The sequence below is a fragment of the Mauremys mutica genome, chromosome 10, assembly GCF_020497125.1.
Source record: "Mauremys mutica isolate MM-2020 ecotype Southern chromosome 10, ASM2049712v1, whole genome shotgun sequence".
Lineage (NCBI taxonomy): Eukaryota > Metazoa > Chordata > Testudines > Geoemydidae > Mauremys > Mauremys mutica.
This window is the reverse complement of record NC_059081.1, coordinates 57,291,836-57,317,593: the sequence shown is the minus strand read 5'-3', so window position 1 is coordinate 57,317,593 and position 25,758 is coordinate 57,291,836. Positions and strand designations below refer to the sequence as shown.

General features: G+C 44.1%; 1 protein-coding gene across 1 annotated transcript in view; it reads right to left on the bottom strand.

Moving 5' to 3' along the window:
* LOC123378342 (aldehyde oxidase 2-like) overlaps positions 1-25,758 on the bottom strand; it is a 103,363-nt gene that overhangs the window by 53,113 nt on the left and 24,492 nt on the right. Inside the window, exons 8-16 of the mRNA XM_045031972.1 lie at positions 21,785-21,865; positions 15,429-15,573; positions 13,638-13,730; positions 12,322-12,473; positions 11,047-11,140; positions 8,842-8,951; positions 3,708-3,892; positions 2,041-2,203; positions 868-960 (exon numbers count right to left, since the gene is read on the bottom strand). Coding sequence (XP_044887907.1) covers positions 868-960; positions 2,041-2,203; positions 3,708-3,892; positions 8,842-8,951; positions 11,047-11,140; positions 12,322-12,473; positions 13,638-13,730; positions 15,429-15,573; positions 21,785-21,865 — 1,116 coding nt within the window. The remainder of the gene's footprint in view (positions 1-867; positions 961-2,040; positions 2,204-3,707; positions 3,893-8,841; positions 8,952-11,046; positions 11,141-12,321; positions 12,474-13,637; positions 13,731-15,428; positions 15,574-21,784; positions 21,866-25,758) is intronic.

Sequence of the window (25,758 nt, the reverse complement as noted above, 5' to 3'; positions counted from 1 at the left end):
CACTTAAAACTACCTTCACAAAACAAGGACACTCCACCATAGAAGCAGATCGCATCATGGAAAAAGCCACCCAAATACCCAGAGAGAATGTGCTTCAATACAGAAAAAAAAAAAACCCACCCACCCTAGTTGTGACTTACCACCCCATACTGGAACCTATATGGGGTATCATTAAACAATTACAAACTATACTCAATGGGGACCACATCCTGAAATAAATATTTCCCAACCCCCCCTCTTCTGGCCTTCAAACAACCTTCCAACCTCACCAAGCTCATCATCAGAGCAAAGCTCCACACAGACCAGGACCAACCAACTCAAAGCAGCACCACACCCTGCCAGAACAGCAGATGCAAACCCTGCAGACAATTCTCTGCTGTTACAAGAAAAAGTTACTCACCTTGTGCACTGTGTAACTTGAAAGCTTGTCTCTCTCACCAACAGAAGTTGGTCCAATAAAAGGCATTACCTCACCCACCTTGTCTCTCTCATATCCTGGGACCAACATGGCTGCCTACAACAACACTGCAAACAACCTTTGAAAAGATATATAGGAAATGCAGTGTTGTTGTAGCCGTGTTGGTCCCAGGATATGACAGAGACAAGAAGGGTGAGGTAATATCCTTTATTAGACCAACTTCTGTTGGTGAAAGACACAAGCTTTCAAGCTTCACAGAGCTCTTCTTCAGGTCTGGGAAAGGTAGTCAGAGTGTCACAGCTAAATACAAGGTGACATAAATACAAGGAGACAATGCATAAGTGGAGAGTTAGAATGAAAAACCAGAAGGCATAATGCTCATTAGGGACAGCATGTGGCAGTCACAATTCACAGCTGGCATAGTTTGCTATGAAAGCAACTTCACTGACCTGGTATGTTTGCATACCCTGGGGTGCTTCGCTGTGAAATGCTCCTAGGGCACTCAAGTTCTTCTTGGATAAGTCAGGATACTTAGCTGGGTACTAAAACAAAGGCAATTTAACAACACTAGTGTCATATCACTGCTTTTAAAGCTAAATTTTCCATTTACAGATTTTGAAAAACATAAATGTTAAAGAAGCAAAGATTTCCAGTTTGTTCCCACAGCTCATACACCAGCACTGATGTGAAATAGGTGTGAGCTGGAACAGCATTCTGGGCAGACAATGTTTAATGTGAGCTGGGTCATCTGACATAAAAAACCCAACCCATCTCACCAAAAACCACAGTGGTTGGAGGGTAGTCCATTGTCAGGATGGGGTGGAAGGGGTTGTTGGTAAAAAGAGTGACAGGATCAGATTTCAAACTGACTGGCAAACAAGGAGTGCAACATGGACCATCTCCCCTCTGGGTGTGTTCCTGATCCTTTCAGGACATGATGGTATTTGGGATAGTTCACAAGAAGGCATGGACACAGGGGATCATGTACTGAGAATGGGTTCTAGGTACGTTTCAGGCTGGAATTAAATCTCATGGTTTCATTGTGGTTATCTTCTGATCTTTAAACCCTGGAGCTTTGCACTTTTGCTGTTTGGCAGCCAGAGAGTACATTGGTGTACCCTATTGCATTATTGCTCTGGGCATCTTCCTGGACAGCCTGATGCAGCTATGCAGTGTGGCCCTGCTGGCGATTTCAGCCATTTCTCCATGTTATGTGCTCTGCTCAGGCTATCTAATATTTAAAACCTCCACCTGTCCCTCTCAAAGAAGCAACATTATTTATAAATGTAAACATGTTGTCACAGCCCTACCATTTTGTTACAGCTAAAGGAATTCCATCATCAGGCAATGAAAGGTCTGGCACTTCACTGAGAACGTGTTAAACTCTAACTATGAGCAAATATTTTAGCCTAGCAGGGCTCTTTAGCATGGTATAATAACCGAGCTTGGGGCAGGAGTTGAATATGGGCACAATCTGCATTCAATAAAGGATGTATCAGTCGGGTCATTCAGTTAGCCTGCAGCCATCACCATGAGATCTGAGCACCTGGTAATGAACATTGGGAATAGCCTTTCCAAGAAAAAGAAGTCAATTTGTGCAAATGCAGAGGGAAACCACTTACCATTTTATTTAATCCATACAACACTTCCAGGTAGAACTTGAAAAGGAAGCTGACAAGCAGAGTTCTTCTGTATTCCACCTTCCCTCCTGGAGTTGAGGGGGAGAGAGAAATTTCTCCAAGCACCAGTTTGCAAGCTTCATCCAGCATCTGCTCATTCCATTGCCTGGTGGAGAAACAGACATGCACACACACACATACCTATTTATAATACTAAACTGCAGCTAAAGCCAAAGTGTTAGGTAACAAAAGTTTAATTCACATGGGCCTGATCTTGCAGTCCTTTTGTACTTTTTGATTTCAGCAGGAATTATGTGCATGTAAGGATTGCAGCAATCAAGTCTTAATAAGCTGACCACTGAGGGTAAATCTACACTGCAATAAAACACCAATGGTTGGCCTGTGTCAGTGGACTCAGGCCGTGGGGCTATAAAACTGCAGTGTAGACATGCAGGCTTACATTGAAGCCTGGGCTCTGGGATCCTCCCCCATCACGGAGTCCCAGAGCTTGAATTCCAGCCCGAGCCTGAATGTTTACTGCAGTTTTATAACTCCGCACTGCCTGAACCCTGTGAGCGAGTCAACTGACATGGGCAAGTCACGGGTGTTTTATTGCAGCATAGACATGTCTTATTTGTTTCCAACTAATTGGTAACCATTTATATCATAGTGTATTAGCTGTAGAGCTGGTTGGAATTTTTCATTCCAATGTTTTTTTCTCATGAAACTAAGACCCTTTTTAGGGAATAGAAATGTTCAGGAAAATATTCAGATTTCCTCAAAATTTTCCATTTTTTGAAAATTTTCAAAGGAAATGTTACTTTGGTCATTGTTTTTCATTTACTGGTGTGTATATTTTTTTCTACTGCCAATTTTAACCAGTTTCCACTTGTAAATATTTTTCACTTTCAAAACTGAAATGCCATTTTGAAAAAATATAATTTTCCAAAAATAAAAAATGTTGATTAAAAAAAAAAAAGGAACAGAAAATGTTTAAAGCAAAACAAAGCACAACCAACCAACCAACCAACCAACCAACCAAAAAAGGTTAATTTCAAAATCCATCTGAACAAAAACAAGTTAGAAATTGGCAGGATTATTTTATTTTAATTTTTCAACCCACTCTAATTAGAAGTGTTGATTACTTAACCTCTTCTTTATAGTACTGCTCTGCAGCATCATGCACATTTACGTCAGATTATGTTCATTATAAGTACTATACACAGTACAATAATTACACAGAAAACATGCAGTCCTCCAGTTTTTAATAAGATCACTTATTGTCATTTAAAACTGATTGGGTTAAATTCACCACTTCTGAGACAGTGAGGTGTAAATTGCACCCTTGTTCCAGCACAGGCTACTGTACTGGCAAATTCCTTCACCCCTGGCTACGGGGCCAGGAAAAGGGAATTTTATCTTTGGGTTGGAGCTTCACAGGAGAACCTCTGGGAGAGGTTGCCAGGGGATAAGTTGTATCAGGGTGGAGCATCCTGGATATTCCCTCTCCATTGTTATTGCTGCTCACTTTCCGGACAGTGGGGGTTGTGGGCGAGATGTGCAACAGCTGTGATCTCTACATTTCAGTCTCTATCAGCAGAATTTGGCAGAACAAAGGGTTCATAGAGCCCACTACATTTCTGTCAGAGATGTACTAAATCATACAGTACCTCCCTATGAGCCTCTGGCAGGATTTCCTTGCACTGACTGTGATAGGGCCAATGCCTCCGTATAAAATATTCAGGTCCATAATGATGTCAGTGTTTGGTTTGAAAAGGACTCTCATTCCAGAATTCACAACTGATAGAGCATTTTTCCGGCGCTCAGCCTGTCGGAATGCTGACACAAAGTCATCCTGATCAAAAGAAAGCAAGGAGGAATTCCATCACTGGCAGAAATTGACTCTATTCTGAGTCTTAATTAATCACAAGTGACTCAAAGAAAGAAAAAGAATATTTTTCTCAAATTATACAGTGATGCAGTTAAATTTTTGTATTTTTTTCCAAGTACTAACTAGTGATGGTCTGACATGTCCCGGAGGATATGCTTGTGATAAGCCTATTCACAGGCTGATATGACAAACTGAAGATTTCCACAATGGTTCAACGTGTTGTCAGAAGCACCCACTTTGAAGTGCTGGACAATCAGTATTGGCACAAGTCACTTCCAATGTGACTGGTGCGTTATTGTTACTGAAGTTTGCTTTCAGCACAAAACCAGGTGGCTGTGCTGTGCCAAAGGACCTGATTTTGCTGACTGTTTTTTAACAATGGGATTTCTATTCTTCATGCGACAGAGCCAGAGATTAAAGAGGGAGCTGCTGGACACAGCCAATTCTGAATTGTTCAGAAGCCCAGTTCTGATTTGTCTGGAAGCCAAATACTCTTGCTCTAAATTAACATAGTAGCTTCTTCCATACTCAGCCTGAAGATATGTGACGGCTGCCTTCTTGGCTGTTCCACTTACTGGGGATTCAACTGGGGTCCTCCAGAGCTAAAACCATGGAGCTGATGAGCCAAAGCTCTGTAGCTGGGGGCTGTAACAAGTCATGTTCCCTGTGGATCCCCATTGGGTTACAGAAACTCATCCTGAAGTGTAGGTTTTAAATATACCCCTTCCAGAGTCAGAGATGGGCCCTGGCCAACCCTCTAGATCTGAACAATCCCAGAACTTTGGGCTGTTTGAAATCCAGATCCAAGATTTAAATCCATCACTATTAGTGTTTGATGGGACTCAGACCCATCTCTCAGTTTCTGGTGCCCACATGAAATTTTAATGTCAGGATTACATGGCCAGAGGGGAGCCCTTTCACAGCTGGAAGATTTTCTCAGCATGTTTCATTCCCACACATATCACCTGGGCAATATTCACTCGAAGCTGCCAGAAACCGAAAAAACAACAACAAACAACGGGCATAAACAAGAGTGAGAATATGAGCTACAAAAACACCATCTGTGCCTCCACCCATACACTAGCAGCCCTTCGCTTTCTTGACTTTCTTGCAAATAATCTGATACCCTGCTCACACTAAGTAGCACCTTATTTGGTGAATGGGTAATTGATTTCAATGGGACTGTTCAAGAAGTAGGATCCTATCTTCCATGAGGAAGTGTGGCCAAATCAGGTCTCCATGGTGATAGATTCATTTTCTGTGGTGAGGCTGATGAAGTTCACCATCCTATCAGTGTTATTACTGACCGTTTGCTTTGGCTGTCAGGTGTGAGTGATCGTTTCAGTCAGACAGCAATGTTAGTTTCCATTCCCTTCTGTTCTCAGGTGGGAATGGCTCTCCCGGTGTTTGAGATTTCCATGCTATAACTTCCAGTGAGACACCGCAGTTTTGCTTTTTTATCTTCCCTTCCCCTCTTTGGAGGGGCCTGGTTTATATTCCCCTTCCAAATTCTCCTCCAGTTCATTAATCGCCAACCATAATCACTGCTGGGATTCAGAATTTCTGAACAGAAGAAGTGCTGCTGATTCAGATTCAGTGTAGAGTGCAGATACTGAGTTTACAGAGTCTGGGGCTTTTTTACTTGAAATCTACCTGGGCCAGCCAGCCTTTAACTTAGCAAATTTGTTAGTCTCTAAGGTGCCACAAGTACTCCTGTTCTTTTTGTGGCCTGCATGTTAGTTAGTTATGCTCAAAACAGGTACTAGTCTCATAAGAATTTATTTAGTGTTTAGACTCCATGAAATGCTTATAAGTTGCTGCATGCATTAAACTCACTTGTAATGTCTGTATTCCATGCTATAAGAAAATATGTAAAGTTTTGCTTTATAACTTTGAAAATATTTTCTCTGAACTTGTGAACCTAGGCATGGGAATCGTCCTGCCTCACCATCCAGAAGGATCAGAGGGGTAGCCGTGTTAGTCTGGATCTGTAAAAGCAGCAAAGAATCCTGTGGCACCTTATAGACTAACAGACGTTTTGGAGCATGAGCTTTCGTGGGTGAATACCCACTTTGTTGGATGCAAGTAGTGGAAATTTCCAGAGGCAGGTATATATATGCAAGCAAGAAGCAAGCTAGAGATAACGAGGTTAATACGCCATCATATGCCAGCAATGCCGCTCTGCTATGTACATCGGCCAAACTGGACAGTCTCTAAGGAAAAGGATAAATGGACACAAATTGGATATTAGGAATGGCAATATACAAAAACCTGTAGGAGAACACTTCAATCTCCCTGGCCACACAATAGCAGACCTTAAAGTGGCCATCCTGCAACAAAAAACCATCAGGACCAGACTTCAGAGAGAAACTGCTGAGCTTCAGTTCATCTGCAAATTTGACACCATCAGCTCAGGATTAAACAAAGACTGTGAATGGCTTGCCAACTTCAAAACCAGTTTCTCCTCCCTTGGTTTTCACACCTCAACTGCTAGAACAGGGCCTCATCCTCCCTGATTGAACTAACCTCGTTATCTCTATCTTGCTTCTTGCTTGCATATATATATACCTGCCCCTGGAAATTTCCACTACTTGCATCCGACGAAGTGGATATTCACCCACGAAAGCTCATGCTGCAAAACGTCTGTTAGTTTATAAGGTGCCACAGGATTCTTTGCTGCTCATCCAGAAGGACTATCAAAATCAGATGGCCCATCAAGGAACTTCACAATATAAAGGATTGGTTAATGGCCCTATCGAACCTGGGAAATGCTACATGCAAGGAAACTCATCCTGTGGATTTGGAAGCTGAATGAAGGAATTTAAACAAAGTCACAGGAAAATTTTTGATTTTTTTTACTGTTTGAACTCTGACAGGTCTAGAGACACCAAATTGAAGCCAGAGATCCCTAGGGGCTGCCCCCTGGATCCGCCCTGAAAGACACTTTGAATTGACAGATCACTACAACTCTGTCACTCTTATGATTTGGATGGTAACTCATTTGTGTGTATATGTTTGCTTGCTTTAATCTGTAAACTCTAAATTTCTTTTTCCTAGTTAATAACCCTTTAGATAGTTTATTACATGACTGGCTATAGGTGTTGTCTTTGGTGCAAGATCTAGAGTACCATCTGATCTGATGTAAGTGACTGGTCTCTTGGGACTGGAAGCAACCTGAATGTGGTGTGATTTTTGGTGCAAGTGACCATTTATCACTAAGTCCAGTTTGTCTGGGTGGCAAGATAGACTGGAGAGTCTAAGGAGACGGTCTGTGACTGCATGATAAGACTTTTATAGTGATCCAGGAGTTCACATTTGTTACTGGCTTGGTGAAATCTAATCACAGAACACACCACCAGTTTGGGATGTCTTCCTTGTTTTTGACAATCTGCCCTGAGGCAGGCACTCACAGTTGTGAGGCACTCCAGACAGCATGACCGGGGTCATGTTTTCTCTTTTTAACCTGGGCAGATCCTGCAGTGTCATCACTCGCAAAGATTCCCTTGGCCATTTCCTTGTCTGTTTGAATCTCAGCACTCTCACTTTTATCTGGGTTTCTTCTGCGGTTTTCTCCATATCCACTAGAGGGACACCTAATAACACTACAGTTGCTAATACCACAATTTCCCTTCCCCAACTCCTTAGGGCCAGATTCCATCACACACACTCATAGTGATCTGTCTTACTCTGGGAGTCGTCCCACTGAAATCAGTGAAATCAACAGGACTACAGAGAGCAAGTTACTAATCACCAGGTGGGAGGGGAGGCAGAATCTGGCCTTTCATTTGGCGGATGTGGTACCAGTATTACCTCGTCACTGGGATTAATGGGCCATCCTATACTGCTACTGTACTGAGGAGGGATGCCTGCGCACATATTATAGGAGAGAGAAATAACATAAAGAGACCCAGTGATTAGAAAGGTGGACAGATGATAAAATGAGTTTCAGCTTGGCAAAATGCAAGCTGATATACCTGGGAGGACATTACACTACCCCAAGAAAGCAGATACTTAGGGCTTGTCTTCATGTTCAGTGCCAGGTGCGCTGGACCAGGGAGGGTCCAGGGGTCATGGTCCTTCCATTTTTTACCGGCTGTAGGGGCGAGAGACCAGGGGCAGGGGGCGGAGAGGAGCGAGTGGGGCTTGGGCGAAGTGATGGTGCGAGGGCTCAGGGGAAGGGGCAGCGCAGAAGGCGGGGCCACGGTTTGGGCACCAGTAGCCCCCCCACACTTTTAGGGACCTTCTGCTTCTCCTGTTCAGCGCTACAGCTTCTTTGTAGTGAAGAAGCTCTCCCATCGACATAGCGCTGTGTGTGGTTAGGTTGGTATAACTATGTTGCTCAGGGGTGCGGATTTTTCTGCTGATCTCTTGCCCTCCCCTTACACATTCCAGGTGGGGAAAGTGACCTAGATTCAGGGAGCCCTGATGTTGCTCCTTGCTCCCTCACCCCTCCATAGCCCTCTAGGGGTGCGCGGAGAAGCAATGTTCTGGCAGGGTCCGGGGGAGTGAGCAGCAATGCTAGCTGCTCTGTGCATCCAGGTCAGTTTCCCCACGTGGGCGCAGGAGGAGGGTGCAGGGTTAGCGGTGAAGGGGGAGTGCCTGGGGAGCCTGCTGAGGCCAGGGGCAATGGAGGGACACCTGCGGGTGCTAGGAGCAGTGTGGGAGGGGGTGTGCTGCATCCATGGAGGCCATTTTCCCTAAGGCCAGCCCTGGTAACCCCACTGAAGTCAGTGGTACTGCTCGCAAGGATTAATTGTGTCATAACCATCTGCAGGGTCTGTCCCCAGGTGACATTGGTACTGAAGTTCTTGCCGTGCATATTAAAATGATTTCCCTTTTGTTCAAAGGCTCTGTAACATTACGTATAGCACACCCTGCTAAAAGAAGCCCAGAAAGGACCCCAGAGCACTTACCTTCTTAGAGTATGGGATGAGAACAGAGACTATGATTTCTTTTGGCTTAAGATCTGCATTTTCATATTCAGCAAGAAACTGATCATTTAAAGGAATCTGTCGTGTTCCATCTGTTGGAGAGAAGTGTAGTTTGTTAGAGAATGTGGAGTGTGAAAGGAAAGTCTGCACTTTGCAGATGCAAATCATCTAATCGGTGAAAGAAAAGTATACTAGAAAATACATCCTACATTCATACTCTAGTACTTAGGTATCTAGGAATGAGACTGATCCCGCAAAAATTTTCCCATGAGTATTCAAATACAGATTCACAAAAAAGAAAAAAGGGCTCAAATCTGTAACAGATCCTTCACAATGAATGATTTCACCAGCTCTAAACTCAGTGGCATACAGTGACAATTTTAGCAAGGTATGCAACAACTTTTTAGATGACAGATGAAATTTTCTAATATTGTAACACTGCTATTAAAAAAACAAATAAATTTGCTAGCTCTGGTCTATCGCAAATGATTTGACTGTATATTTGCACGCCTTGTGTATTCCATTCTACATTTACTGTGAGAGTTCGCTCTGGCTTGGTGTAAGCTGTAGGATAGCACTGGTGAGGAAAAGGTAGGTAACAGCGATCACTGTGAACAACTGCTGGGTGTATTTGATATTCGCTTTACTTCTCTGCACTTTTGTTTTGCCATTAATTAGACTTTCATGATTCCAAACTGGGCATTATATAGCAACTTGTTTGGAAGCTTTATGCCATAGGCTTTTACAAAGAAATATTGTTTTGCAAAGCAGTGGCTGGTGAGAGAGTATATGGTACCAAACAGGAGAACAAGTGAAAGTGAAGCATATATAAAAAAGGCAATTTTCAAGGATACACTTAAAACAGGAAAAGATTCAGGTGTACTAATGAAGTGAAAACAGTAGAGGCAACATCTTGTTTTTAAATATCTTAAACAGTTAAATAGATTTCTTGTTTTAGAAAACAGTAACATTTCAAATACATTAATTATGTATGTAATTATCTAACGGCTTTTTTAAAATGGCAATTTTAGTGTGCATATAATTTCTCTATAGAGTGCTCAATGAATTACTATTTTCTCCTATATATAAGTTTAACAGAATTTGGCCAGTGGCCACCTCTGACTGACCTCTGCTTACCTTGGTTCCTTCCTGCAGCACATGCCTTGTGTATTCAGTTAGACACATGGATGCCTCATGTTCCACAAAATGGTGTCTTCCAGGTGGTGCATGTGAGGTCATACTGTCTGAAGGACACTATTTTGTAGAACAAAATGACATCCTCCATGCTTGTTTGGATCAGGGGCTGCCATTTTTTTCTGGGGCATGCAAATCGCTTGCCCTGGTCTAAAACTAAAGTTCTCCATTCCCATGGAAGTCAAGGGAGTGTGGTCAGCATGTTTCAGGATCCAGTCTTAGACTGTAAACTCTCCAGGGTAGGGACACTTGTCTTTGTTGTCCCTGTTAAGTAGCACGCACTTTGGTGCTATACAAATAATAAATGCTAATAACACTGTGCTGTATGCATGATGTTGAGTAGTGCTGATTTTAGTGTCAGTAATAGATAGATGAATTAGTAAGCTGATTAAGTAGCTCTCCTCTTTTTAGTCAAAAGCTTTAAACAAAAACATCTAGGACATTAAACAGCTAACACACAGGAAGCTTTAAAGGCAGAAATTATCCGACTTCATGATGAGCAAATTATCCTGGAACATCTTTGGTTCAAAGCTGCTACTCATTAAGGCCAAGATTTTCAAAGTGGCCATTGATTTTAGGTGCCAGCATGAAATACTTGGGCTTTATTTTCAGAAGTGCTGACCCCTCTCCCCCGCATAATCCCAGTGACATCAGTAGGAGTAGTGGGTGCTCAAAATGTATGAAAATAAGGTATGTGTTTTCTCAGGCTGGGTAAGACATTAGCAGCAAAAGCAACCATGGGGAGGGTGTAAGAAACTGTAGGTTAAAGCTGGCCAGTCTGGCCAGGCAGCAATGTGGGGAGGTTGTTGATACCACATGGACATCTTTCTCTTCCTTGCCACTCCACTTCACTGTCACCAGAATAATTTTGTCCTGTGTCTACTGATGTGGAGGAAACGAGGAAACAAGTGAAGATACCCATCACTTGTACTGCTAATTGTGCTCTACAGTGATGCTCTCACAGATACGTAACAGAGAGATGCTGAATCTTACCTTTTGATGCCAGACTGAGGACAGAGTTGCCAACTGCTAGGACAGGGTTCAGATCCCAAGTTGAACCTCTACTTACAATATGTCCACCTAAGGACTTTAACAAACGAAGAGGCTATTTTAATTGCTGTCTTTTCCATATATAGCAATATTGATCTAAAACATGATCCTATTTTTAGGGATATTAAAAAGTTAGGGTAATTTATTGTTCAAACTTCATTGAAGTTTCATATTCAAATTTTTCTAAATGATAATTTCTCTCTCATTTTAATTTACAGCTCATGGAAGTTCCTGACCTATAACCCCAGACGAAGGACACCAACATGACCCCGGGTAGATGACCTGCCCAAAAATAGAGAAAAGGCCACTCCTTCAGCCAGAGAGGAGAGGCCACAAAAGAACTAGGGCAACTGAGTTTTAAAGAAAAATGGAAGGGTGGGGTCAGAGGCAATGATGCAAAGCCTTTCAAAGTGAGGAGAAGCAAAGGACATCTTGATTCTGAGCTTCCACACAGCAAGTGGGCAAATGTGTCACTGCTTATCTGGTAAACTCTGCTATTATTTGTGCATTTCAGTAGTAGCTGACACAGGCGGTGGCTTCCTCCTTTCCCCAGGGGTGCTCAACCCCCACTCCGCCCCAGGCCCTGCCCCCACTCCACTCCGTTTCCCAAGGCCCCCCTTCTGCCCCACCGCTTCCCACCCAGTTCCACTTCCTCCTCACAAGCGTGCCCCATACCTGCTCCTCCTCCTCCCCTGCAGTGCCTCTTGCATGCTGCAGAACAGCTGATCGCAGTGGGCAAGAGGTGCTGGGGGAGGAGTTGACCGCTGGGGCTGCTGGTGGGTGGGAGGTGCTAGGGGGTGCGGAAGGGAACTGGCTGCTGGTGGGTGCTAAGCACCTGCTGTTTTTTTTCAGCACCATGTGAAAGGCCCTGGATGGCTATGTACTTAAATCCCATTCTGGAGGGACAAAGATAACTTCAGTCCTTGGCTCCTTTGCCAATAAGGGTGCTGCCAATTAGTGTGTTGTGGAGACCGGTCCATTGGTAATGACAGAAAGCCCCGATTTAGTTCACATAAGCTATCAGATAGTAATGCCTTTTAATCATTACCAGCATGGACTGGATTTGAACTGGTTACCTAGATGGAAAGGCTCTGAGATGCTAGTCAAGCCCCAGAGACAGCCAGCTCTTCTCTAAACAAGCTTTACAGATTTGTAAGTGAAGATCATAGATATATACTTTCAGTGCTGGCCTGTTTACTATAATCATTGAAAACATACAGCCAAACTCCTGATTTGTTCTCCAGCGAGGGTTTTCAGCTGCTGCAAGAGAGCACGGAAAATCTTTGTCTTCTCCTCTGGAAGCTCCAGGACTACTTTCATCAGGATGTCTCTGAGTTGGGCCAGAGAGCAGGCAGCACCTATCACTAGTCCTGAAACCCAATTATTTTAAATAGTGAAATAGGAGCATCACACTTTAAATGATCACAACTGTACCTGACCATGGAAATGTTGCTTCTATAGTCAGCTTTCATCAGGTATATTTCACACACACAAATCTACAGGGTAATTTTCTTTGGGCCAGACACTGAGATCTTTATTCAGGTAAATTCCCATGAGGCGAATAGCAGTCTGACTGAGCGGGGCTAAGGATGGAGTAAAAACTGTTGAAAGATTCCAGAATTTGGCCCCATGGGCCTGACCCAGAACCCATTTCAGTCAATGGAAACAATGCCATTGATTTCAATGGATGTTGGATCAGGCTCTGTTTCAGTAGAGATTTGTAGAGCATTTTGGAAGTTTTCAGTGGTTGTAAAAAGCCCTTCTTTCATTAAGGGCATTCTCTAATGTGGACCTCGATAAAAGGTGTCATTTAAATGGACAGTTGTGTGGATGTGTGTGGTGTAGTGATTTACAAATATTTATAATTTCAATTAATCAATCAGTACTATTTCAATGTCAATTCCAGAGCTAAACGAAAAGCAAATAGGGAAACAACCATTTGCAATAAAATCCCAGTTTGTCTGATTTTTATAAACAGCTCTGTCCAGTGCCTCCAGGAAAAAATTGTGCATCACATACTTTTGCTACAGCTTCAATTCCATGTTACATATTAAGATGTGACATAACGGAACAGATACTCAGCATCCATGGAATTATACTGGCTTGGACCAACTGAGAACTTGGCTCAGTGGCTCCAAAGAAAATCTTTTGGCATATTGGATCAAAGATCTATGCATGAGCATCTCCATATAGATTGTAGACATTGCCAGACTAATGACTATGACAAAGAACCTTGTAATTTTTACCAATAGAAAAAACTATAGGACTCTCCCACATGCTCCTCTCCTGCAGAAAAATGAGTGAAAGATGGTTTGAACAAAGAAATTTATGGCAGCAGAGTTTCAGAATTTGAACTTCCCCATCCTGTTCTCTCCATATGGCAGGTAGGCTGACTGACTGGATAGTGGTCGTATTGTACTGAGCACTACTAGAGAATGAAATGTTCGATGTACATATGAGTCAAAGATTCTAATAATTTATGGTGTCTAACAACACATTTCTCAAGAGGATTTTTAGGCAAATCAAGGACTTACCATTGTTTGTATTACTCACAACATGCAGATCTGGAATCCTAGTGGGATGGATGATAACTGGATGATGAACACCATCAAGTTTCATCTCAAGTCCTGAAGACACAGAATAATAATGAGATTGAAGAAAAGAAAAAGAAAACAGCTGTGTTAGATTTCCAGAACTGTGAATATATCTAAAGAACTAAACATACCCCCAGCCTTTCTGCCACCAGGGCTTGTGTCACATGGGATTACTTTCCCTGTATTCTTCCTATAGCCAAGCAGTTGCAAAATCCTGCTGGTTCTTCCTGTCCAATATCCCAAAATCTCCATCCTGCTGCCTTTCCCATTCCATGTTCCTCTCTCTCCTCCCGTCTGCACTCTCTGCTTTTCATGCTGCACCCCTCAGGTCTAGTGAATATGCTGCCAGCAAAAGTATCTCCCAGTGCTCTGCAAAGCTCCTCAGTTCCCTGCACTTGTCTCCTGTCTCCTTCCATATCAAATTCAGATTCCTCACCTCAGCTTTAGAACCCTACAGAATTGTGCCCCTGCTTCCATCTCTTCCCTAGTCACCCATTACTTCCTGCTTCCGTCTTGCACTCCACCAGCTCAGCTCAACTGCATAACTCTTCTGTTTCCTTCTCCCACCAGCATCTCTATGCTTATTCCCACATCATCCCCTATGCCTGCGACAACCATCACTGACCTCTTGCCTAATATATTTTCAAAAAGGAGCTAACAAGCTGTGCATATATGTAGTAATATGCTTACTTCCTCCCTCATCCTCCATGCTCAGCCCTGCCATGCAGCTAATTTAGGGCTTGACTGATGCCCACAGAAATCAATGGACTTTGACTTCAATGGGCACTGGATCAGATCTTTAGACTACATTGCAAGCTCCCAAGAACCTGCCATGTTAGCAGTTTGTGAAGTGCTGTGGTCACCTTTATGGGTGCTATATTAATAAATAAAAATGCAGTAAAGTTTCTGTTGTCGATGAGCACGGAGGTGGGGGGGGGTGTCTGAAAATTAAAGTCTCTTTAAATCTTTTTGGACTCAGTTTCACCCTCACTGTGTAAACAAATTCACAGATAACAGCTCAGTCTGGAATTCCATGTAATGAGACATGCTCTTATTCTACCCACTTGCACCACTTCCCCTGGGGAGGAAGGGGTTCAGACCCTACACTCCCACCCCAGCATTACCTCTGAAATACTCGCCCCTGTGCTCTGCACACCTACACTGGAAATGCTCTATCCCAAGCCTTCCTCAAGACTCCACTCATTCAATCAGCTTTCCCACCCTTATCTCTTCTCTGCTACTCTTGCTGCTCTCTTGACTTAACCCCTCAAATAATAACACCGTAACAATAAAATCTATCTATAATATTGAGGAACCCAATAAGATGTATAGAAGTTCCTACCCTTGTCCTTTCAATATGGACCATGTCCTTTGTCATCCTTGTAGTGTTCTGTCTAACTGAAGGTCTACCCTGCAGACTCTTACTCATGTGAATGGTTGTTACTCCATGCAAGTCATCTCACTGACGTCAATGGGCAGGGCATAGTCCTCTGACCATGGAATCAATAGATCAGGGTTCTAGTCCCAGTTGTGTCACTGATGTGCCATGTGAACTGGGGTAAGTTACCCAGACCTGAATATTCAAACGGAGCCTCTAATTTTGGGTACCTATCTTTGGATGCCCAGTTTGAGGCACCAAAGGCCTGATTTTCAGGGGTGCTGAGCACTTGCAACTTCCATTAACTTCAGCTGGATCGTAACAATGACAAGAGGCCCTCAGACCCTCCATACCCACACAGGTGTTCCCTACAACAAGAGGTGCTTTAGGGTACATGGCCTTCAGCTCCAGAAGTTCCCTGAGGTTAGTGGGAGAAATCCATGTTGTTCTTTCCCCACGGAAAACCAGAGTTATTTTTCGCTGTTCCTGAGCCATTCTCTGTAGGGGAAATGACAGAGGTTAAGTACTCCAGGCCTAACAAAAGTATTTGTCAACCAGTGTAAAGTAGAACAAAACACTTTAAAATAACAGTTAATAATACCTTGTATTTAAATAGTGTTTTTAATCTGAGGTTCCCATCGAGCTTTACAATGGTATGTTTAATTATCCCCATGTTACAAATAGGGAAACTGAGGCACAAGGAAGATAAGTGACTTGCCTGAGGTAGCATAACAAGTTAGTAGTACAGAACCTAAGTGTCTTGACACCCAGTCTCCTATTCTAATCGCTAGCAAAGACTCCCTCCGTTATGGTTGTTCAGTGACCAGCCAAAGCAAAGGGATTACATCTTAAGAACTGAGATTTTGTCGCCTTCTCTGCCTGGGCATTAAATTTTCCCTGGAGCTTTACATAATAGAAAGGGTTCGGCCTGGTGTCTTTAGCAAAACGTACACCATTGTTGTTCAGTGTGCTATGCGCTGCCTGATGCTCTCCTTCCCAAACATGACTGAATTTCAGCAAGATTTAGTTTCAGTCACACCTGACAAGGGAATGCCAGAGAAATTCATCAGGTGAACTCTCATTGGCTTAAGGTCCCCAAGGGGCAATTTCAGTTCCAGTGAGGTTCTGCTCTGAAAAGTGACTATATGAAAAGGCACAGTCTTACTAAGCTGATCTATTAGTATTCAAAGACAGATCTGACTTTGACTATCATCATTTTGTGTTGCTTTTTACTCCTGTTAAACATGATGAGTCAACATAGCTGAGATGGAGTGAGCTGGATTCTTGTCTTTTTTGCACTTCAATGGAATTGTTTACTAATTTCCAATCCTGTTACACCTGAGCAACTCCCTTGGAGACAGTGGGGCTGCACAGGTGTGCGGTGGAGCAGTGGTTCTCAACCAGAGATATGTGTATCCCTGGGGATACGTGAGGTCTTCCAGGGGGTACATCGACTCATCTAGATATTTGCCTAGTTTTACGACGGGCTACATAAAAAACAGTAGCAAAGTCAGTACAAACTAAAATGGTTTATACTTCTCTATATACTATACACTGAAACGTAAGTACAATATTTATATTGAAATTCATTTATTTTATAATTATATGGTAAAAATGAGAAAGTAAGCAATTTTTCAGTAACAGTGTGCTGTGACACTTCTATATTTTTATGTCTGATTTTGTAAACAAGTAGTTTTTAAGTAAGATGAAACTTGGGGGTACGCAAGTCAAATCAGACTCCTAGAAAGGTGGAGAGCCACCGCTATGGAGCATAATTTGATGTCCTTGTGGTTGTACAGGTGGAAGCAAGGGCCCTAGTGTTGCCTCCAGAATCATTATAACTGATATTGCTACATACAAAGGAAGAGCCAGCTTAACTCCTTGATCTCATGATGAGTCTACAAGGCTGGAAGTTAGAAAGATGAAGATAATAAAACATATCATGGGCTGCATATTAGTACACATAGTGTCTTTTCACTGTGTAGCCATATCTCCACCCCTCAGAGAGAGCCATTTTATCTAATGCAGGAAGGAGGCAGGGAGGACTAGTGGACAGAAGAGTGCCTGTCAAAATCTGGTTTCTGTGGGCAATTAGAATTTCCTGCCTCATGTGCCACAATCTCACCTGGCATATGAAAAAATCAGGTAGAAGCAGGACACAATCAGAGATGGTCAGAGCTGCTGCTCTGATCTGAACTAGTCTCTACAATATGTGAAAGATTTTTTCATTGCCCCTTTTTGACCTGAGTGGCTAGTCAAAGTTGGAGACCCTGTAGATTGTTCCAATGGGCCTGTAGTTTCTTTGATGCAATCTTATTTATTTACAAGGAGTGTACCAAGTCTTGCTTTTCTGAATGTAGGAAGAAAATGTAGGACTGGAAGGGACCTTGCTAGGTCATCTAGTCTTGTCCCCTGCACTGAGGCAGGACTAAGTATTATCTGACCCATCCCTGCAGGTGTTTGTCTAACCTGTTCTTTAAAACATCCAATGACAGAGATTCCACAACCTCCCTCTGTAATTTGTTCCAGTGCTTAACCACTCTGACAGTTAGGATGTTTTTCATAATGTCCAACCTGAATCTTCCTTGCTGCAATTTAAGCCCATTACTCCTTGTCCTGTCCTCAGTGGTTAAGGAGAATAATAGATGCGGTGGGGTTGGGTGTGTGGGCAGTGCAGAAGCAGCAGGATGGAACGGGCAGTGAGCTGCTCCTTCCCTTCCCTCTTCTGGTTCCTGCTGGGTCCCAGTGACCTCAGTTGTGGTTTGTTTGTTTTTCTCAACCAGTGGGGTGTTCCCTTGCCACCTGCTTCTGAGCCACTTAGGCCTGGTCTGTTGCAGGTCCATGGTAAAGGCAGAGGAGCAGGAGGTCTTGTGGTAGGGGGAAGGAAGAGAGGGGTTTATTGGAGGGCCACGGAGAAGACCTAACAGCTATTGGAGGGTCTCAGAGGGATGGAAGAAAGCCAGGAGGGAGGAAGTTTAGGCCATGCTGGAGTCAGAGAGAGGAGGAGGAGGAAGCTGGGAGGGCAAAGGAGGAGTGTCCACACCTCAATCAGTCTGAGCAGGCACAAAGAAGTTAGGGTTGCCTCCGTTCAGAGGAGAGGTGAACCTGTAGCTCAGTTGGGGTGGGTGATGGCTCTTGTTTCAAATCCCAGAGGTTGTTTGTTTGTTAATTGCTTAAAATGTTCCCAGACTCTGGCTGAATGCTGGAATCAAACAACCATTTCATATACACAAATACTCACTTTGGGCCTGCCAGGTGCAGGTGTCTTGTTTGATTTGTTCCAGCATTACAGAGATCATTAATCTTTATACGGTTGGCTTGGTTTTTAAACTGGTTGATCCACAGTGCATAGCTTGTTTGCTTTTTTTAGCTGCCTTCTATTGTAGAGCATATATTAAGCAAGAGAAGTGGTTCTCAAACTTTTGTACTGGGGGACCCCTTTCACACAGCAAGCCTCTGAGTGCAACCCCCCTTTCAAATTAAAAACACATTTTTTATATTTAACACTATTACAAATGCCAGAGGTGGAGTGGGGTTTGGGGGTGGAGGCTGACACTCGCGACCCCCCATGTAATAACCTTGTGACCTCCTGAAGGGTCAAGGCCAAGACTATAACAGGGTTCAAAAAAAGAACTAGATAAGTTCCTGGAGGATAGGTCCATCAATGGCTATTAGCCAGGATGGTAAAGGATGGTGTCCCTAGCCTCTGTTTGCCAGAAGCTGGGAATGGGGGAGGGGATGGATCACTTGATAATTACCTGTTCTGTTCATTCCCTCTGGGGTACCTGGCATTGGCCACTGTCATAAGACAGGATACTGGGCTAGATGGACCTTTGGTCTGACCCAGTATGGCCATTATTATAACCCCATTTTGAGAACCCCTAAGCAAGAGGCACCTGTGTGTCCTTAAACTGGTATGATACGTGTCCAGGCTAGTCTACACTTAAAACGCTGCAACTGCACTGTTGCATCTGTGCTACTGTAGCACTTCAGTGTAGACACCACCTACTTCGATGGGAAGGATTCTACTGTTGGAATAGGCAATCCATTTCCCCAAGAGATTTTTCACACCCTTGAGCGAAGTAGTTATGCATTGCCAGCCTAATTTTGCTACCAGTCCCTGGCCTGTCTTTGAAAGGCATGTGCCTGAGAACGCAAGGGTTAAATGGACCACACCTAAAAAGAGAATATTTCACAGTAAGCTTTCACAATGTGATTGAAGGGTTTTGGCTGCAGACAGTTTGGCTCCTTGCTCAAAAAAATCCCTTGGCAAGCTAGGGAGTGGCTGTGGTTGAACAGTCATTCAGGGTGAGGTATGTAAAGTATGTATATGATCTTGTAAAATGTGAAACCACTTAATCAGACGAAAATACAAATCCTCATAAACTGTGCAAGGACATGAAATTGACTAAGAGTTTGTCTACATGGTGGGGTAATGCGCTCTATAGGGGTGTGATTTCTAAAGCACCCCTTAAAATGATGTGCATTAATTAAGTGCTTTAGAAATCACACCCCCAAAGTGCACATTACCCCTCCATGTAGAGAAGTCCCACCTGAGTAACAGATTGGCCTGTGCATGTGTCCCTGGCAGTGGCACGAGGAGTGGGAGAGGCAGTAGCAGTTGTTGTGGGTTAGATTAAATCTTGTTGTTATGGGTCAGGCATGGGCACCGATTTCCATTCAGAATAAATGTAAAGAAACCATTGTAACTAGGTGGCTGAAACAATAGTGTGATGGTGTCATAAATAAACAGATCAGGGTTAAGGTCTCTTTTACCTGGAAAGGGTTAACAAGCTCAGTAACCTGAGAAACACCTGACCAGAGGACCAATCAAGGGACAGGATAATTTCAAATCTCTGTGGAGGGAAGCCTTTGTCTGTGTTCTTTGTTGGATTGTTCGTTCTCTCTTTGGATCTAAGAGAGGCCAGACATGTCTCCAAGTTCTCCTGGAGTAGTTCCTACTATCCAATAGTGAGTATTAATTAGAAAGGCGGATTAGTCTTTTAAGTTGCTTTTTATATTTGCAATTGTGTGTTTTGCTATAGAATTTCTTTAATTCTGTACTGTTATTGCTTTTACTGAGAAAGAAAGGAGGGGGGATTCTCTCCAGAGATTAATAAGTTTAGACCCTGTGTATTGTTCCATCTTGGTATTACAGAGACAGTTACTTTCTTTTTATTCTTTAATAAATCTTTTCTGTTAAGGACTTGGTTGATCTTTCCTTGGGTGAATTCTCAGGGAAAGGGGAGGAGGGAGAAGGAAGGCATCCCTCTGTAGTTGAATCCCGGTATCTCTCCTAGGAAAAGGGAGGGGGGAGGAAGCAGGGGGGAATGATTTATTTCTCCCAGGTGTAAGAACTCCATGGATTTGGGGCTCTTGGGATCCCCAAGGATTTTGGGGAAGGACTGTGTCCCAATACACGCACATTATTGGGTGGTGGCAGCTTTTACCAGATCTAAACTAGAATTTTAGTTTAGAGGAGTCCATGCAGGTCCCCATTTTGGAACCCAACAGCTCTAAGTGGGGGTGAGACCTATGACAGATGGAAACGAAGATATGGATGAAGGCGTTTTAGGTACAGGGGCTGGGGCTTTGACAGGTGGTGGAACTGGTTTTGGTTGGTGTGCATGAGAAATACTCAGCCTGAACAAGCTGGCTGAAAGAGTTTAGTGCTGTGAGTGAGAAAGCTGTCTCCTGTTTTTGTGATTCTATCTCCCCAGCCCAGCTGTCCCTTTCTGCCATCCTTCACAGCTCAGCTCTTAGGGGAAGTGGTGCTTCAAGAGGCTGGAGAATCTGCACCACAGCTCTGCCCTGGAGCTCAGACTCCTCTCCCTCCTGTCCCTCTCAGCGGCTCTCTAATTATGATTTGGCTCCCTACAGATTAAACAAAGCCATAATGACGTTAATCAATCTGGGTTCAATAAAGACTCTTGTGCGTATAGGATGAGATTGTTGTGTGGAAAGTTTTACCCGAGTTTACAGTGTAACAAAGGGCTATGTAGGAACTTCATGACTGTCAATATCCTGTACACACCTCATGGGCACTTGCAACTCCTTGGTGGCTCCCCAAAGCAGAGTTTTTCAGGAGGGACTTGACATAATGGGATGATGTTGGGAACAGATAAGTTAGACTGAATATAAGGAAAAACTTCTAGGTTATGAGATCCGTTAGGCTGTGGAATAAACTCCCAAGGGAAGTAGTGGAGCCCACTGTCATTTCTAAGACTACATCTACACTATGGCTGGGATTGATGCTCTGAGATCGATCCATCGGCGGTCGTTTAGCAGGTCTAGTGAAGACCCGCCAAATTGACAGCAGATCGCTCTCCAGTCGACCCCTGTACTCTACCCCCGACGAGAAAAGTAAAGTAAGTCTCCTGTCGACCCCCTGCAGTGTAAGGTATGTCATCTCCAGCTATGTTGTTCATGTAGCTGGAGTTGCGTAGTGTAGGTCAACTTACCGCGGTGGCGTAGACATAGCCTAAGTGACCTAGACAGGAAATTCTAAGGTACATTCCTGCACTGGTAGGGAAGTGGACTGGATGACACTCTATCCTGGGTGTGACTCAGTCACCTTCCACTGAGGATGAATTTAGTCCAACAATCTTTTCTATTTCAGACTTCTATCATGTTGTAAACCCGAATGCTGGATCATTCACAACATTTGCATGTAAACGGAGACAAATCAGGAAAGAATAACATTTCCTACCATTAGTTCAGGAGGAAAGATAAACTCCTGGGTTGGGTCTACAGGCTGGAATTCTTCAGGATTGCAGAGACCAGAATGCATCTGAAAGGAAACAGTTTAATTTGAATATTTACTTGAAGGAGAAAAAAAACCAGAATGTGCGTGTCAAGAGTGCGCTGCACTTTGCTGGAAAGAGCAGAGACTCTTTGGCTACATGTAATTTATTTTTTTAACTGCTACACGTATCAGCACATTGAATAATTCAAGCACATTCTTTAGTTAATTTCCTAAAAATAAGTCTATTATCATAAACAAACAATTAAACAAAACTATTTACAAATTGACCCAATGCCAGAAAGGCTTCTCCCAGCCATCAGCTCCTAAACCCACCTTCAGCACCTGCCCCATTCTCTGAAAGGGGCCTTCTCAAGTCAACAACTAGCCCTTGTACGTGCTCCGGAGACCATCAGAGCCAAGTGTAGTGGGTGTATGAGACTCACTGGAAAAATGCAGACACAGCAGAATTAATATACTCCCCCAATCTATGTCTGTCAAATAGATTGATGGGTAAATCCAAGATGACAATAAACAAAACAGCAATCCTTTGGGTGAGACAAGATTTATTGGACATCTTGTGTTTTTAGAGAAGAGAAAATTGTAACTCCTGAAAAAAGTTCCATTGCAACATTGACCTTAAATCTACGGGTCTGTATCCATCTCAGTCATAGACCAAAAACAGGTACTGCTGCACTGGCTCTGAAATTTGGTCTTGTGGAAGATCTGGATTTCCTAGAGTGGTTACATGTTCAGGGTAGGCAAACACAGCCAGATTTGGCTTTCTACAAACCTAAACTACTTAGGATGTTGAAATTAGACGAAGGTTTCTAACCATTAGAGGAGTGAAGTTCTGGAACAGCCTTCCAAGGGAAGTAGTGGGGGCAAAAGACATATCTGGCTTTAAGACTAAGCTTGATAAATTTATGGAGGGGATGGTATGATGGGATAGCCTAATTTTGGCAATTAATTTGGCAATTGATCTTTGATTATCAGCAGCTAAGTACACCCAGTGGTCTGTGATGGGATGTTAGATGGGTTGGGATCTGAGTTACTACAGAGAATTCTTTCCTGGGTGCTTGCTGGTTAGTCTTGCCCACATGCTCAGGGTTTAACTGATCGCCATATTTGGGGTTGGGAAGGAATTTTCCTCCAGGGCAAATTGGCAGAGGCCCTGGAGGTTTTTCGCTTTCCTCTGCAGCATGGGGCACGGGTCACTTTCTGGAGGATTCTCTGCAGCTTGAGGTCTTCAAATCGCAATTTGGGGACTTCGATAACTCAGACATAGGCTAGGGGTTCGTTATAGAAGTGGATGGGTGGGATTCTGTGGCCTGCATTGTGCAGGAGGTCAGACTAGATGATCATAATGGTCCCTTCTGACCTTAAAGTCTATGAGTCTATGAGTGGTTTGGGTATTAGTCTGGGACATGGGCAACGAGGGTTCAATTCTTTACTTTACCACAGACTCCCTGTGTGACTTTGCCAAGTCACTTAGCCTGTCTGTGACTCGGTTCCCTATCAGCAAAAATGGGAATATTAGCACTTCTTGCCCACCAGTGCACTGTGAGGCTAAATAAACTAGAGTTTTGATGCACTTTGAGCTCTGCTGTTGAAAAAAGCTAGGTGTCGTCATTACTTGCACAGCAGGGTTATGTTCCTCGTGGGCAGCATGGCTCAATATCATGACCTTTGCATTCACAACACAGTACCCACAATGCAGTGTTCCCATTGGAATCTGTAAGGCTGGGTTGGGTTTGACAGGTCTGAATAGAGCTGGGTTGGGCAGGTTCAGTGTTCCCCCCCTCATTGTTTGCATCACTCTCTTATTTGGTTCACACTAAACAGGTTTGAAAATGACAGGTTCTTAATTTCCTGGGGTAATTTTTCTCCTCCGAATGGAGCCACTCGCTGCTTGTGCCAAGTTCAGCAAGGCTGAATTAGAAGAGGACACCATAAAAATCAGCTCTATTTTACTCACTTTGGGTTATCTCTTCTCTGCAAAGTACTGTGCTTCGGAGCTACAATCCTCTGGAGAATATGATCCTGTGAGCTTTTGGGAAGGAGCTTACAATGGGGTGAAGCTCCGGATGCACTGCATCCCCAGCACTGGTTGCTTCTCTCTGCCTCTCCAGACATTATTCTTGAATTAAAGTCTCATTAAAACCACATAATGATGGAAATTCAAGTATCTTCAATAGTAGAAGAGAATGAATGGGTCCTGGTTATAAACTGCAACTAGCCCCCTGGCACTCCCAGGTTCAACCCTGACTGCCACTGTCCAGATCTTAAAGGTGCTGTAACAATGCACAGAACCACCACAGCCTTGAATTTACTCACTGTAAAACCTAAGGGTTCCCCTTTCCTTCTGCTGCATCACTGAGGATGTAACTGGTGTTCTTTGAGATGTGTTGCTCATGTCCATTCCATACTAGGTGTGTGCACATGCACCGGTGCTGGAAGTTTTTCCGTTAGCAGTATCCATGGGGACCGGCTCTGTTGCCCTCTGGAGTGGCACCTGCATGGTGCGGTATAAGGGGCACCGCTGGCTCCCCTCATCCTCAGTTCCTTCTTGCTGGAAACTCCAACAGTGGGGAAGGAGGATGGGTCATGGAATGGACATGAGCAACACATCTCGAAGAACACCAGTTATGGAAAAGCTAACTGTATTTTCTTCTTTGAGTGCTTGCTCATGTCTGTTCCATATTAGGTGACTCCCAAGCAGTACTCCTGGAGGCAGGTAGGAGTTCATGGACATGTAGATTGCAACACAGCACCGTCTCTGGCCTGCTCAGTGATGGCATAATGCACCAGGAACGTGTGGAAAGAGGACCACGTGGAAAGAGGATCACGTTGCAGCTCTACAGATGTTCTGGATAGGGATGTGTGCCAGGAAGGCCGCCGAGGACGCCTGAGCTCTAGTTGAGTGGGCTCTGATGATCAGTGGCAGGGGGGCCCATGCCAGATCATAACAGGTCCATATGCAAGAGGTGATCCAGTTGGAAATCCTCTGTAAGGACACCAGAAGGCCCTTCATCCTATCAGTTGTGGCGATGAAGAGCTGAGTTGATTACAGAAAGGCTTGGTACGCTCTAGGTAAAAAGCCAAGGCCCTTCGGATGTTCAGCGCATGAAGATGCCTCTCTCCACTGGTCTTGTGCAGTTTGGAACAGAACACCGGGAGGAAGATGTCCTGATTCATATGGAAGGTAGATACCACCTTCGGCAGGGTGGGGCCTCAGGTGAACCTTGTCTTTGTAGAAGACTGTGGTTAGTGGTTCTGAGGTCAAGGCTTTAACCTCAGAGACTCGCCTCTCTCATGTCACCACCACCAAGAAAGTGACCTTCCATGACAGGTGGGAAAGGGAGCAGGAGCTCAGTGGCTCAAAGGGCGGGCCCATGAGCCTAGAGAGGGTCAAGTTGAGATCCCACTGTGGGACAGGAGTCCTGCGGGAAGATTCTGTCGAGGCCTCTCAAGAATCTGATCGTTATGTCATGAGAAAACACCGCTGGCCCTGGATCGGTGGGTGAAAAGTGGAGATAGCTGCAAGATGCACTCTAATGGAAGAGTGTGCCAGGCCCTGGTTCCTCAGATGAAGCAGGTAGTTCTGGAAGAGCGCGAGGGGGAGATGTCACGCGTGGACACCCAGTGGGAAAATCTTGTCCACTTGGCCAGGTAAGTCAGTCTGGTTGAAGACTTTCTACTCTCCAGGAGGACCTGTTGGACATCATCCGAGAAGGTCCGCTTCTCCAGTTCAGCCACGCAGCATCCATGCCGAGAGGTGTAGAGATGTGAGGTTGCAGTGCAGGAGCTGACCGTGGTCCTGTGACAGCAGGTCCAGTCGGATGGGCAGGGGCCAGGGAGGGGCCGCTGCCAAGTCCATCAGTGTGCTGAACCAGTGCTGGCGGGGCCACACCAGGGCGATCAGGATAACCTGTGCCGTG